Genomic DNA, 15062 nt, shown 5'->3' with positions numbered 1-15062 from the left:
TCCTACTTCCACCTTATCCCTCTCATCCAACATCTCTCTCTCATTCGAATCAACAACGTTGTCTTTGACCCTAGCAAAGAGTGCTTGGCTCCAATAGCACCATCTATACCAACACGAATCGATCAGAGATTGAGGCCCTCGTTGCCCATGCATTCCCGCTTACCTGATACGACCCACATGTCGGCTCTACCTCTCTTAGGACTTTCTTTAGTTCTGCAACACTAGGTAACCCTAACCATGGACCATAGCCCTAGGATGAATCTTCCCCGTTCATTCTTCTTTTCTATTTGATTCGATTCGTTCCAACAACATATATGCTCTCGAAATCTAGAGGCTTTGGATTTAAGCTTAAACCCTCGATTTAGATTCTAGGACAGGAGAAATAGCAAAGGATAACCACCGTGCCTCTTTGACTCTCGCATGTCTCCCATTTATTTTCTCGATTACCGCCAAAAGTTTCTGAACTATTATTTCTCTGTATAAAAGTTGGTCGTTTTGTATCAGTTAAATCATTTCACATAAAGTCATTGTAAAATTAGTATTCTTCTACTATAGGGGGTGTTTGGTTTCTACGGCCACTCCTAAAATTCCTGCAACATCGAATGTTTAGACATATGCATGGCGTATTAAATATAGACTAATTACGAAACTAATTACACAACTTGCGACTAATTTGCGAGATGAATATTTTAAGCCTAACCAGTCCATGATTTGACAACGTGTTGCTACAGTAAACATGTGCTAATGACAGATTAATTAGGCTTAAAAAAATCGTCTCGCAAATTAGCCTTCATCTATATAATTGATTTTATAATTAATCTATATTTAATGCTTTTTATTAATATCTAAATATTCGATGTGACATAAATTTTAGGAGCGACAATAGAACTGAACACCCCGTAGTATAATACGTACGGCACGATGTACGGTGAATGGTAATAAAAGAAAGCAAACTTTGTGCCCATACAAAAACCGGAGCGCAGGAACCACCACGCCACGCGGGGAGGAATATTCTGCAGCCGGTCCAAGCTGGACAGGCAAGGCAGCCGCCGCAGCCCCGCCCCGCCCCGCGTGCTGCTCTGTTCCTGTTCCTGTTCCTCCTCACCCTCGTCCCGTTCTCCTCGCTTTCCCTTCGCTCTTTTCATCTGCCAACGCTGCAACTGCAACGCACGCGATTGGTACTGCTCGCTCCCTTCTCCCCCGCTCCCGCCCTCGCTTCGCTTGCTCCGGGCGCCACCGTGGGGTCCTCCTTCCCCTCCTGCTCTCCACCCACATCCACCCTGTCGCTGTCGTCCGCTCTGCTCAACCAAACCGGCGAAGCGAAACCGCTCCCCCTCCCCCGCTCCTCCTCCAGATCCATCCGCCTCTCCTCGAAACCGTCCGGAGTCCCGAGCAGCGGGCGGAGAGGTGGCGGCGGGGGAGATGGAGAGCCTGGCGCAGCGCGCCGCGCTGCTGCGGGAGTCGCTGCAGAAGAGCCAGCAGGTCACGAACGCCGTCGTCTCCATCCTCGGCTCCTTCGACAGCCGCCTCACCGCGCTCGACTCCGCCATGCGCCCCATCCAGGTGCGCTGCTCTCGTCTCTCTTAATCTTATTCTTAGGGCTCCAGCTTGCCTCTGCTGCTGGAGTGGTGCTCTGATGCCGCTGCCGCTGCTTGGTTTGGGCACAGGTGAGGACGCACGCCGTGCGGACCGCGCACGAGAACATCGACCGCACGCTGCGCTCCGCGGATGTGATCCTCACCCAGTTCGACCGAACTCGAGAGGTGCTTGTCCTAACTTCAGTGATTCAGTCCCATATTATGGTCGTCCCATGGTCGTCGCCCCATTTTCACAGTATTTGCATCCTCGTGTACTTGAAACTGCTGCTTAATTTAGGCTATAATAAGAGTAGGGAGCGTGCAGTTAGATGTGATCCTGTATTTGGATATTGGGTGTATTATGTGAGCAGTCAAAGTTTTTGAACTAGACCACTAGTCCCTCCGTCTATCTATCTATCGCTGTGAAGCATCGTTGTATCGGAAAAAATCAACCTTTGCAAATTTTGATCGATATAGTTACTACATTATATACATGCTTACTGTATGAAAGTTGTATCAATAGATTCATATTCGAATTATGTTTAAGACAATGTTCATTTTGTAATAATTGACACTGCACTGTTGGAGAAATCAATGCTCAGAATATACTTCTGAAGACTTTCTCGTTGAGTATGCCTCAAATTTATGGGTGGAGTGAGTAATACACAAAAGCATTGTTGGATTTGTCATGAAAAATGCTAATAGCTATCAAATGTTTATCAACTTTTACGAAGTAGTGGTGAAAAGTAATGGCTAAGCATGCTTGTTTGAGACCCCGTCGATCACCTAAATGACAATTTAAAAAGAATGGAGGTGGTATTTTATCTATTTATTTATTTTGCGATGTTTTGTTTTTTTTGGGAGCATGGCCTTACTTTACCTGTTTTATGTACAGGCAGAGCGTGAAATACAGAAGGGTCCGCATGAGAACCTTCAAGGCTTTCTAGATGCAGTTGATCGGTTGAGAAGTATCGAGCGTTTCTTTAGTTCAAATCGGAGTTACCGTAGCAGCGATGGGGTGCTCAACCACGTAAACGCCCTCCTTTCTAAGGCCCTTGTGAAGATGGAGGGTGAATTCCAGAATCAATTGTCCCAACGCAGGTTTGTATGTCATTATTAATTTTAATCGATCGTTTTGCTACCTATACCTCATCTAACCATTGCACTGTACACCCTCCTAACTGATTTCAGCAAACCGATGGAGCCTGATCGTCTTTTTGATTGTCTTCCGAGTACACTTCGACCATCGTCTGAATCTCAGCCCGAAGGTGGGAAAAACCCATCCGAGAATCAGCAAAACTCAGAGGCTGCTGTTTATAGTCCTCCTGCTCTTATTGAGCCAAAGTTTGTTCCACTACTATCTAAATTAGCGCAACAGTTGGTTCAAGCCGGATGCCAACAGCAATGCTCAGAAATATACAGGTACAAGGATTTACACTGAAAATTTTGCAGTTTTTATCGTTATTGGTATGCAAAAAAAAACTTTTCTTGTTTCTGTGTGCCCATGTGGTGTGTGCTAACTGCTAAGAGATGCATACAGTTGTACTTGACAGAGTGGCTTAGTGAAGCATATTCTCATTTATGTGCAGCGAAGCTCGTTCTTCAGCTTTAGAATCAAGTTTGAAGAACTTGGGTGTTGAAAAACTGAGCAAAGATGAAGTGCAGAAAATGCCGTGGGAAATTTTGGAGTCCAAAATAGGGAATTGGATTCATTTCATGCGAATTGCTGTAAGTAATTTCCCTCTCTCAGATCTGCTGTTATGGTATAGCATTGCTCTGGTGACATTTGCCTCTGCTTGGGACAGGTCAAACTTCTTTTTGCTGGGGAGCGGCAGCTTTGCGACCAAGTTTTTGAGTGCAGTCAATCTTTGAGGGATAAGTGCTTTGCTGCAATAACAAAGAACAGTCTGGCTACACTACTCAGTTTTGGAGAGGCAATTGCTATGAGTAAACGGTCACCAGAGAAACTGTTTGTTCTGCTAGACATGTATGAGATAATGTGCGAACTTCAAACAGAGGTAAATATCTAATTCTGACCATAGCTACAGTGCATATTTCAGTTGCTAAAGTATTGCTCTTTTGTGCACATTGATGTCAGCACACTTTGCATGCTGCCCTTATAGTCAATTGTCCATTTGGGCTAAACTGAATGTTAAAATCCTTTAGCCGTCTCTAAAACTTTTGGTTGTCAGAAATCCTGATCTGTTTTGAGTTTTTAGTGCACTTGTATTGATGACATTTCAGCTGACTTAATGTAAAACACTGCTGCATATACTTACCCTAATCTACAACTTTCTTGTCGTATATATTCAAATAACAGGAGTGGCCGTATGCCATAGTTAGGGGTGTGAATTGCTGCTCCTAAGGGTCTCCACCAACCCTGTTTGGTTTAATTATTAAGTACTGGTTTTCCAACATACAGTTCACTACCATCTGTTAGCCATGTGTTGGACCATGGGAATTGTTTTTCTTCCAAAAATTGATCTTAAGTTGTTAAGTTTTAACTCACGGTCTCACACATGGCGAAAATTCTTGGCTCTGAGTTTGCTTAAAAAAGTGCACTTTCACTTGAAAAAAAATTGTAGGGAATGTGGAGACTTGTAGACTATCAAGTTAATTTCTTTCTGCTTAAGATATGTAAGAAAGAATGTTAATATACTTTAGATTGGTGAATATTTTTTTAATAGAAGGATTAAAGTTTCATTTTGTTGTTTATTTTGTAGATTGACACCATTTTTGTTGGAGAATCATGTTCGCAAATGCGCGACTCTGCACTGAGTTTAACAAAATGCTTAGCACAAACAGCGCAAAAGACTTTCAGTGATTTTGAAGAAGCTGTTGAAAAGGATGCAACAAAGAATATTCATACTGATGGAACAGTTCATCCTTTAACGAGCTATGTGATCAACTATGTTAAGTTTTTATTTGAGTAAGTATCTAATCAAATTCATATGCAATTTATATATTGTTGCAAATGAATAGGTGTACAAGATTTGACCTTATTCATGTGCCTTTCCTTTTCTAATTATCCACTGGCTTTTCTAGTTATGCATCTTATGCAATTATTTCCGACATGTGTCATTTCTTATGTGTAGCCTGCTGTTTCGCTAAGAGCCACATTTTTTTTTTCCAGTTGCACTGTTTTGATAACCAGAACAGCACTCGTTTGTAGCCCTGTAGTTCTTATGCACCATTCTTGTGAAGATCCTTTTAGCAGAAATTAGAAATGATTTTCATGTTACCCAGGCACACATGCAAAGCACAAAGGTCGTAAAAACTGACAACCACCTGTTAATGTCTGTGCAGCTACCAGTCAACTCTAAAGCAGCTTTTCCAGGAGTTCAAAAAGGAAGATGGAATAGGTTCTGAGCTGGCAGCTGTAACAATGAAAATCATGCAAGCCTTACAAAATAATTTAGAAGCAAAAGCAAAACAATACAAGGATCCTGCCTTGATGCACATATTTTTGATGAACAACATTCACTATATCGTCAAATCTGTCCGCAGGTATGTTCTTATATCAAGTAACGCTAGGAAGAAAGTAACCATAGTGTGTGTACTATCTTATCCTCTCTTTTCTGTCACTCAGATCAGAAGCCAAGGATTTGTTGGGTGATGACTGGATTCAAAGGCACCGAAGGATTGTACAGCAAAATGCCAATCAGTATAAAAGGATTGCTTGGTCGAAGGTATTTGTGCTCTGGATCTTTGATTAAAACCAATTACTTTTCTTGCATATCGATATCCTTTCTTTAAAGGCTTATTTGACCTCACTAAATAGATATTCTCAGGCCCCGTTTGGTTGGGCTTTTGGCTTTGGCTTTTGGCCCCAAAAGTCAAAAGCCCAACCAAAGGGGCTGTTTTTGGAGGCTGCTTTTTCAGAAGCAGCTGCTTTTCCGTAGTACATTTTTGAAAGCTGGTTCGACCCTGCTTTTGGCTTTTGGCTTTCTGCTTTTCGAAATTGGTAGAATAAAAAGCTCTTACATAGTTGTTTCAAGAGAGATAAAGATAGAAGGTATATTTTATACTTGTTTAACCAAACAGCTTTCAGCTTTTCTACAGCTCACAGCCCACAGCAGCTTTCCCACAGCTCACAGCCCACAGCAGCTTTTTCCCACAGCCACAGCTCAACCAAACACACCCTCATTAGCCACTACCTACCTGTCCAAATACCAGTATTCATGTAGCCGCCAACCGCAAAGTAGATATAAGTAGGCTTCCAGAGACATTATTGGTCATAAACTCACCACTCCTGATGTGTAACATGGAATTGACCTAATCATTGCAACAACTGCCATGTAGTATCTAATACTTGTTCCTGACTGAGTAGGCAATGTTTAGGAATAGGAATAGGATTATTCTCAACAAGTCAACATTGCTTGCAGCACCACTTGGTCTGTTTGTACATGCAATGTGATAATATCACCTGGAAAATGAAACTAGTATATGTAGATACTATCCATGTGGATAACCTTATATTTATTTGGTCTGATGTTACAGGTGTTGCAATGCCTCTCTGGCCAAAGTTTGACTTCATCAGGTGGTAGTGGTCAGGTAGGAAGTGATGGTGGCAATAGCAGTGGAGCTTCAAGAGCGGCTGTGAAGGAGAGGTCAGTCTGATACTATAATTATTTGATGTTTGCTTTCTTGTACAAGTTTTGAAGTATTGTCATGTTTTTGGTTTCTTCCTGTGGTGCTATCAGATTCAGGTCTTTCAATGTGTTATTTGAAGAGATCTACCAGAAGCAATGTGGCTGGTCTGTTCCAGACACTGAGCTGCGCGAGTCACTAAGACTCGCGGTTGCTGAAATCCTGTTGCCTGCCTACCGATCTTTCATTAAACGTTTTGGGTAATGCTGCTCTGACTCCATGTTACTTGTCGAAAGTTAACCTATGAGCCCAGGAATCAGCTATTTTTTTTCTGAATGATACCTGCAGTATTCCTTCTACTTCATGTTCGTGGTGCTTAAACATATTATTTTCTGATCATCTGTAGGCCTCTCATCGAGAATAGCAAAGCACCTGGAAAATACGTGAAGCACACTCCCGAGCAACTTGAGCTGCTGCTAGGCAATTTATTTGAGGGGAAACAAGAACGCGCTTGATAGTTTGGTACCGCAACAAGGATGTGATGCTGTTCTATGTAAAAAAAAAGGACACCCTGTTAGCGTTAGCATTGCTTGATATACAGCTGCTGTGGCACCATTCCTTGTTTCGGTGCATTATTATTTGTACAGAATATATATGTCAGCTATCCTTGTTTTAGTTCTTAGCAGTGTGCGAGTAGGCTGGCAGTGCTTGCACGTTAATTGAACAATTGAGTTTTAGTTCAGCGTGTTTGCTAGGCATGTGGATCGTTTTGAAGATTCGTGTCTTTTCTGTTACGATGGGAGCCGTAACGAAAGAATATTTAGTGTGCAGTTAGAGTTAAGGCCTTTAGGGGATAGATAGATGCATTGGGTTTGCTTAGGCATGTGGATTGTTTTGAAGATTTGTGTTTTTTTTGGCCGATAAACTGGCTGATGCTGTTTTATTATGGGAGAAAAACATATGACTGATAAATGGACAGATGAGTTTAAGCGAACAGGGCCAGAGTGCACGGCCTGTGCTGATTCAGTCATTCGGGAAGAGGCGAAGAGCATTGGATGGCGACCCAATTGTGGAGAGTACGCGAGATGACTTTTAGAGCCTTTTGGCAGGGCTCTTGTAGCAGTTTCAGCTCTGGTTCTTGCAGGAGCTGTGTTAAATGCCTGTTTTGGAAAGGGTTCTGTATGGGAAGTTGGTCAAGAGCCGGAGCTATTTTTTGCCTGTGCAAGAGAAGCCTTAGAAACGAGCTTCGTGCGGCTCCTTGCTGTGGCTTCACGTCGTCTATTGTTTTGCCAAACGTTTTTTAGAATTGTTTCAGCCCCTTCAGAGGATCTAGAGCCGGAGCCATTTTCAGAAGAGCCAAAGCCCTGTCAAACATGTCCTTTCTTACATTCTGCATTTGAAATATCTCCCCTTTGTCATCGCAGATTTACTCCCCTATGTCATCGCAGCAAATCTGTCTCTCGTCTGTAAGACTATAAGGTCCTCTTCTTCTCTTCTCTGTATATGTATGTTCACCAGCAGGCAAACAAAGCAAAGTGCAGACCAATGGCACGAGCAGCAGCAACGGAGGAGGCGATGCTGATACGCGACAAGATAAACCTCCTGCGAGAGTCGGCGCTCGCGTCCATGGCCGCCATTTACGACGCCGTGCAGCCGGCCGAGGTGAGCTCCCGGCCTGCAGCAGGCAGCAGCTTGCTTCGTCGGCTCAGGTCGGTTTGCTGAATCTTGGTTGAAAACACTGTTCTAGCTGAATTACTATGAGAGAAAAATACTATTTTGACTAGAAAAAACAAGTCGAATAAGCTGAATATAAGGTAAGCCGAACGCCGAGTCGTTCCCTCCCCTCTCCACTGGCTTCGCTTCATGTGCATTGCTGATGGGGTGCGTGCGTGCGGCCGGTGCAGGCGAGGACGTACGAGGCGTGCATGGTCCACGACAACGTCCGGCGGAGCCTCAGAGCGGTCGAGCCCATCGCTCCCCAGCTCGACCTCGTGCGAGAGGCGTGTTTTGGCTGACCTCGTTCACTTCATTTTTTTTTTATTTTTTAATAAGGCGTTCACTTCAGTTTCAGTCAGTCACCACTCGCCACCGTGTTTGTTTGGCACTTGGGCAGCAATTGCATCGCATTCGCATCACATCTTCCTGTGTAATACTTTTCGGCCATTGTCTGGAACACGCAAATTTCGCAGGATTGCCGTTGAAAAAACACGCTGTAGGATGATAGAGTAGAATTCATGCAAAAGTGTACTATAGGTGAAAAGGATCCTGCCAGACTGCCAGTTGTTCAACCAAATTTCCTCTTTTTTTTTAGCAACACCAAATTCCTTTTTCTTTGTTTTTTTTAGCAGATGTTTCTTTTTTTAATTAACAAAAACTTTTGCCCATAGCCCATCACACTGTGGTCACTGGAGGCCCAGGTATTGAGCCTAATACTATTACGAACAGCGCCGTTGTGCTATTCTGCTGCCCGCCGCCGCCACGCTGGGCCCACTTGCCAGTCTCCTGCCGATGCGTTCCGTTCCGTCCGCACCTCGCAGCCGGCGGTGGCCGATCGTTTTTCCAAAAGGATGGGCTCATTTAAGGAAGGTCGCGATGGGATAACTATTTTCTTGGGGGGGGGGGGGGGGGGGGGGGGGGGGGGGGAAGCTGATACTACGTACTACTGGTATTATCTGAGTTGAACTAGGCTTCTTATTCTTATTGCCATGTAAGTATTACCACTTTTCATATTTTTAACGCCGACGTTTCATTGAACTTGAAGTTTACAGGCAGGGAGTGTGATATTGGACAGACCAAGCAAGGATCTCAGTGCCTATCTTGATGTAGTTGAGAAGCGTTGAGTACTTCTTCAATTCCAGAAGAAGCTACAGAATTAGTGACAGCGTGCTAAAAAATGTCGATGAATTGCTCAATAAAGCAGCTGCAGGGTTGGAAAATGACTTCCACACGCTCTTATCCAAATGCAGGTTCTATTCTGCGTTCCCTGTGGTCCATAGTATTTACATGTCTCTTCTATATCATGGACACATTTTCTTGCTCTTTTACTCCCTCATTTTCCTGTGATTGGCTGGCTGTAGCAAACCAGTTGAGGTCGAGTGTCTTTTCAACTATATTCCAAGTCTAAGCCAGAGGATGTCAAGTGAGAACGTTTTCAGTGGGTAGCACAACTGCATTATCTGAAGACTCGTCTGGTGGTGTGCATGGTGCATGCACTCTTCCCATGCTCATTGATCCCCGTTGCATTCCTCTACTTCCGAATTTGATTAACAAATCAATTCAGCTTGGTCACCATCAGCAGCTTCTAACCATATACATGTGCATCTATAAGTTTGAAACGACTTGGGATATACTACTATTTTATCTCTTTCCAGTTTGGTATGTTCACAGCATTTTCCCCCATTCTTCTAGAGATGTTCGCAACTCTACTTTGGAACTGAGCTTCAAATACTTGGGTGTTGAATATGTTAAAATGGAAGAAATGAAGAGCAAGCAGGCTGAGAACTTGGATGCCAAAATTGCTCAATGGATACAATTTACAGAATTGGGGTGAGGCTCTTGAATCCTGATCACACAAGGATAAGGTTTGTACTGTAAAATCCTGTCAATTGATAATATTTCATATTTGACTATATGTTAAACAGGTAAAGTTGCTTTTTGCTGCTGAACGCAAACTGTGTGATGAAATCGCCTGTTCGGCTGGTATTAAAGTCGACTGAAGCTGTTTTGTTGTAAGAGAAAAATACTATAGATTCTAGCTGATAAGCCGGCTGATAAATTTAAGCGAACATGCCATTTGGATGAAAGCATGCATGGAAGGATCGTTGTTTTGCTCGACTAACGGCAAAAGGCCTGTCATCTCTACTCAGTTTTGGCGATGCTGTTGCTAAATCCAAAGCATCACCAGAGAAGTTATTCGTGCTGCTTGATATGTATGAGGCAATATTGGAACTTCAATCAGAGGTTTTGCAGCCTCAAAGTATCATTTCTTAGGCCTTAGACCTGGTTTAGTTTCTCCTCCTAAAGTTTACTCTCTATCCCATCGAATATTTGACACATGCATGTGCATGTAGTATTAAATATAGACTAAAAAATAACTAATTGCACAGTTTACGACTAATTTACGAGACGAATCTTTTAAGCCTAATTAGGCATAATTTGACAAGGTAGTGCTACAGTAACACATGTGCTAATGACGGATTAATTAGGCTTAATAAATTCGTCTCGTGGATTACTGACGGATTCTATAATTTATTTTTTTATTAGCATAAAACATCCCATGCGACACCCTATGTAATACCCAACGTAACACCTCGAAACTTTACCCCTAGATTTAAACAAGACCTTAACTATACTCAATGCTGCATTTTGCCAAAGCCTCAGAGGTTAGGTGCTGCACTCAAATATACAGGCTTTTCGTTTCGTCGTAAACGATCGTGGATTATTTACCGTCGACGGGGTTGGTCGCCAGAGAAAAATACTGTTCAGCTTATAATCTACTCGTGATACTCCCTCTTCAGTCTTCGGAGCCAAGCAAGAGGTCTGCAGCCCGAGAAAGGTGACACTGAAACATCAGCAAACAGCAGCAGTTAGAAGAAGTCAACACCTACCCGCCAGCAGAGGACAAGGCAGCAGACAACGGAGCACGGCACGGAGGCAGAGAGCAAAGCAACCCTGACCAAGAACCGAGGACAAGATCCATCCCGGCTACGCAGCGGAGGTTTGGAGATCTGGCGTCTGAGAGCGGGAATCAGTGGGCAAATGCGGAGGAAGACAAGATCAGGAGGTCAGTAGAACACCCGAGGAGTAGGACAGGTAGTGCAGACCCAGAAAAAGGGAGATGAGTAGCTTCCAGATGCACCTGAGTGGCGCCGGCGGGGGCGGCGCGGGGAGCAGGATGATGCCGCCGAAGCAGCTGCTGACCATCGTCATCATCATCTTCTGCACCCTCTCCTTCATCAAGCTCCTCCTCCTCACCAGCTCGTCGTCCTCGTCAGCGGGCTCGACCTCCCGCAGCAGCCCGGCGTGGGACGCCGTCGGCGGGGGTAACGGGACGGCTAGGAGCGCGCTCGCCGTCAAGGAGCTCGCGCTGCTCCGCTCCGTCGTCGCCGCGCGGGCGCCGTGCAGGCTGCTGGTATTCGGCCTCTCCCCGCAGCTCCTCGCCCTCGCCAAGCTCAACTCCGGAGCCGGCGCGGGGGCCGCCACCGCCTTCGTCACAGACAGCGCCGACGACGCGGACGCCGTGCGCCGCGCGCTCCTCTCCGGGCGCGGGGCTGGGGCTGGGTCCGCTGACGCGGTGGCCATCCACCGGGCCAGGTACCGCGACGCGGCGGCGGAGGCGTGGCCGCTGCTGCGGCGCGCGCGCGGGAGCCCGGCGTGCCGGCGGCCCACGGGGACGGTGCGCAAGTCCGGGTGCCCGCTGGCGCTCACCTCGCTGCCGCGGGAGGTGCTCGACGCGCGGTGGGACGTGGTCGTCGTCGACGGGCCCAGCGGGGCGGCGCCGGAGGAGCCCGGGCGGATGGGGACCATCTACACCGCCGCGGCGCTGGCGCGCGCTGTGGCTGGCGGCGAGGCGGTGGACGTGGCGGTGCACGACGTGGACCGGACGGTGGAGCGGTGGTATGCGTGGGAGTACCTCTGCCAGGACAACCTCGTCGCCGCAAAGGGCCGCCTCTGGCACTTCCGCATCGCCGCCGGTGCGGGGCCAACGGACGCGTTCTGCTCCATCGGCCCCGTCCAGATCTTGTAGGACCGCTGGACGAACAAGGGCAAGATTCCAACAACACCGGAGACATTGCCATTTCTTTCCCAATCGGGGAACGCGGATGAAATTGGGCCACCTCTTGATCGACATCTTTTGCCGTGGCATCACCAATGACGCTGAGCAGACCCTGTGCAAAGCCAATGCTAGGATCTTGTGGCAGCGATGCTCATGCGAAGAAGATCCAGCAATTTTTGCTTTTAGAAAAAAAGGATCGAGCTGTTCATAGAATTACAGAAAAGTCTGTTCAAATCTTTTGCTGAACTAGGCAGTGTTGAGGAGCATTTCCAAGAAGAGTTTTTTTCTAAACAGCTACGCTGAATTGTCGCTTTCTTTGTCTATAGCAACCAAATTTATCAATTTATCTTGCTTTTGTGCGTCCACATTACATTATCTTGAGATTGGCTGGGTTTTTTTTTCCTCCAGCAAAAGTAGGATACTGTATTACTGTGCTACTACCAGATTATTTTAGTTTTTGTTCTTGATATAGCTGAAGTGGAGGTTGTGAAACATTATGGTTTTTTCATGCACTCATCTGATATATCTTGATTTAAAAAAAGGAAAAAAAAGCAAAAGAATCGAATCATTTGGAGGTACACGAGGGAGGAAGACTAAATCAAACTCTAACTGTAGTTTTTAATGCTTTGTTCATGAGAACTTGATTTTCTAAAACCTATAATGTGGACGCATGGCCAGAATTGAGCTGATGAAAAATGAAAGTGACCACATTTTTTCTGTTAAAATCTCACAAAACTATTCCCATTGACCACATGATAGTGCTCTAATTGTATCATTGCTATCACACCGTTGTCTTGTCCTGCTATGCTTCAGAGGCCATGTTTAGGGATGTTGCAGTGTACTTGTGTTTGCAGATAGTCTCTTTTTCTTATCCATAGGGGCATTTGTTCTTTCTTGATTTTTTTTTTCTGTTTAAGGGTCTGGACACGAGATATGTTGCTGGCGTTTAGATTCTAAAAAGTTTGTGTTGCAGTCCACAGTTGTTTGTTTGTTTTGTAGTCTTCATGAATTCAAGGTGTTGTCAGTGATTTTGAAAATAGTACTACTGTTACTCTGTTTATGTCCTTTGCAAGCATCTTGTGCTGGTCTACTAATAATTCTTGATCTTAGTGAGATCCCTTTCTTGTGCGATGCTTTATGTGGTCTGAAATATAGTCTATAGCAATTACTCTTTCGTCCATTGTCTCTCTTTTCTTTAATTTGCATAAAAAGTGAATTGTTCTTGGCTTAGGCTTACTGGATCATTCTATTCATGAGGCTGCAGGCTCTGGTGTCGTTCTGTGGAACTCTGAACTTTTAACTGTAGCCACTTCTCCAGTATGCATCCGTAGCACATTTTGGCTGTAAGTCCAGTGTCTCTACTTGGTAGCCATGTCCTCAGGAGGTTCAGAATGTTGTAAGGCTTTGATGCTTGCTTACTTTCTGTTGCTTTTGTTGATTGACACTCTATTTTTTGGACCCCTCTATTTCATTCTGAGGTCCTAAGAATTCCAGTTTTTACACATGGCCAGCTCTATGTGGCTGTCTCATGGTCGACTTCCAGAGGTGGCATAAGAATTCTAATTGAGAATACTGATGGTTCATGTGGTTCGCAGACTCGAAATGTTGTGTACCGAGAGGTCCTTGATGCCGCTTATGTGGCATAAGCTTAAGACTCCTGCAATGCGTTAGATTTTGGGCCTTCCTGTATATACATGCTTTTGAGAATGTTGGCTGGCCACCTGCGTTTCTTATTTTGCATTGAGCGTATTAATACACATGATGTGTATGATGTGTTTGAACTTTGAACTAAGGTTTCACTCTTTTCATTTGATCTTAATCTCGTACCTGAACCTTACCATGATCTTAATTTTGTACTAATTCTACCTCTCAATCTGTGCCTGCAGATGGGAGACAGGCTGATTCCTGGTCTTATGCCTGGAAAGTGTAGTGAGACCATGTGTGCGTGCCCCTTTTTTTTTCTCGATCGGAGGTTTAGCCCGTTTTTCGTGTGCGTGCCTTTAGGTTTTGGGACTTCTATGATCCACAAGATAAATCGAGATTGCTGCATAGCGACCTGGTGTTGATTGTACATGTCGTCCCTTGCCTGCCTGTAGACACCTATAAGCTAGCTGTAAGATTCAGTATATTGGTGATAAGTTGTAGGATCCACAATTTTTTTACCAAAATTATGTATAGGGTTCTTTATACTGAGTTTACAGTCAGCTGATGCTACCTAACAAATGTGTGTGCCTCTAGGTTGTTTACTATGGAGGCTAGCTTTAAGATTTCGAAACATCAAATAAATATAGAGATCAAGTATATCTAAAAGATGAATGGATGGCAATGGTAATCTGTACTCATTAAAAAACAAAGATAAGTTACATGATATCCTTATGTGTATGCATATGGCTGTTTACCTCTAGGACTTGTGCATCACCTGTCAAAAGAACAACGAAGAGACTTTTCACTGACAAAGATACCACGGATGCTAATGGTGATGGGTTTGCGGACAGTGCTGTTTCTACTGCAGAGCCTAGGTACCTCCTTGCTTCGGTTTATGATTATGTTTTCATGCAGACACCGATTAAACACTAACCAACAGCAATTAATAGATGTAAAAAGAAGTTTCCTACAACAGTTCAAGCTCGTGTGTGTCTGATTTGGCATATTTAAGACCCACACGAATTAGCTGAAACTCAGTCTCGGTAACAACCTAAATGAAATTGTTCTATCTCTAGATTATCTGTAGGGTTTGTTTCCATCTCCAAATATCTCTAACCATACATGGAGTATGCTTCCTTAGAGATGTCATTCAGACAAATCCAGTAATAACTGCACACTAAGAGTGTTTTTTTGGATCTATAAAACTAAGAGTTAGTTGCCCACACCCTATGTACACACTTTCATTCCATAACTGACAATACAAATGTGCATGCCAAAATTACAAGAGGGTAACAAAAATTTCAGCAACACAGTTAAGGTTCAGTAAATAAGTCCCTTTTTTTAGTTGTATAAACAGAGGGGAAGAGAGCTCCACACCAAAAGCTGATCCAAACTAAATTTGAAGCGAACTGTAAATTTGAAGCCATGAGAAGCTGAACCAAACTAAAACGGCATACATGAAAATAGAGTGCTTT

At 44.4% G+C, this 15062-nt stretch overlaps 2 protein-coding genes across 2 annotated transcripts; both read left to right on the top strand.

Annotated features, from left to right (window-relative positions):
- The first annotated feature begins 1289 nt into the window (after positions 1 to 1289).
- LOC136492786 (exocyst complex component EXO70A1-like) lies at positions 1290 to 6840 on the top strand. Its single transcript, XM_066488805.1, has 12 exons — positions 1290 to 1563; positions 1668 to 1763; positions 2473 to 2678; positions 2769 to 2999; positions 3167 to 3305; positions 3383 to 3595; positions 4301 to 4506; positions 4884 to 5084; positions 5167 to 5266; positions 6078 to 6187; positions 6281 to 6427; positions 6574 to 6840. Exons 1-12 carry the CDS (start codon positions 1423 to 1425, stop codon positions 6680 to 6682), a joined length of 1899 nt encoding a protein of 632 aa, XP_066344902.1. The 5' UTR covers positions 1290 to 1422; the 3' UTR covers positions 6683 to 6840.
- A 3918-nt stretch (positions 6841 to 10758) lies between these two features.
- On the top strand, positions 10759 to 12404 carry LOC136494158 (arabinogalactan O-methyltransferase 2-like). The gene has a single exon (XM_066490319.1). It carries the CDS (start codon positions 11005 to 11007, stop codon positions 11911 to 11913), a length of 909 nt encoding a protein of 302 aa, XP_066346416.1. The 5' UTR covers positions 10759 to 11004; the 3' UTR covers positions 11914 to 12404.
- The last annotated feature ends 2658 nt before the right edge of the window (positions 12405 to 15062 follow it).

The sequence above is a fragment of the Miscanthus floridulus genome, chromosome 11, assembly GCF_019320115.1.
Source record: "Miscanthus floridulus cultivar M001 chromosome 11, ASM1932011v1, whole genome shotgun sequence".
NCBI lineage: Eukaryota > Viridiplantae > Streptophyta > Magnoliopsida > Poales > Poaceae > Miscanthus > Miscanthus floridulus.
The sequence above is the reverse complement of the archived record's forward strand: the minus strand, read 5'-3'. Positions and strand labels throughout refer to the sequence as shown.

Bases quoted from the DNA above. Each gene is read 5' to 3' on its own strand.
- LOC136494158 (XM_066490319.1), top strand. From the start codon at position 11,005: ATGAGTAGCTTCCAGATGCACCTGAGTGGCGCCGGCGGGGGCGGCGCG.
- LOC136492786 (XM_066488805.1), top strand. From the start codon at position 1,423: ATGGAGAGCCTGGCGCAGCGCGCCGCGCTGCTGCGGGAGTCGCTGCAG. The intron at 1,764-2,472 runs GTGCTTGTCCTA...TTTTATGTACAG, and splicing joins AGTTCGACCGAACTCGAGAG to GCAGAGCGTGAAATACAGAA. The intron at 5,085-5,166 runs GTATGTTCTTAT...TCTGTCACTCAG, and splicing joins ATCGTCAAATCTGTCCGCAG to ATCAGAAGCCAAGGATTTGT.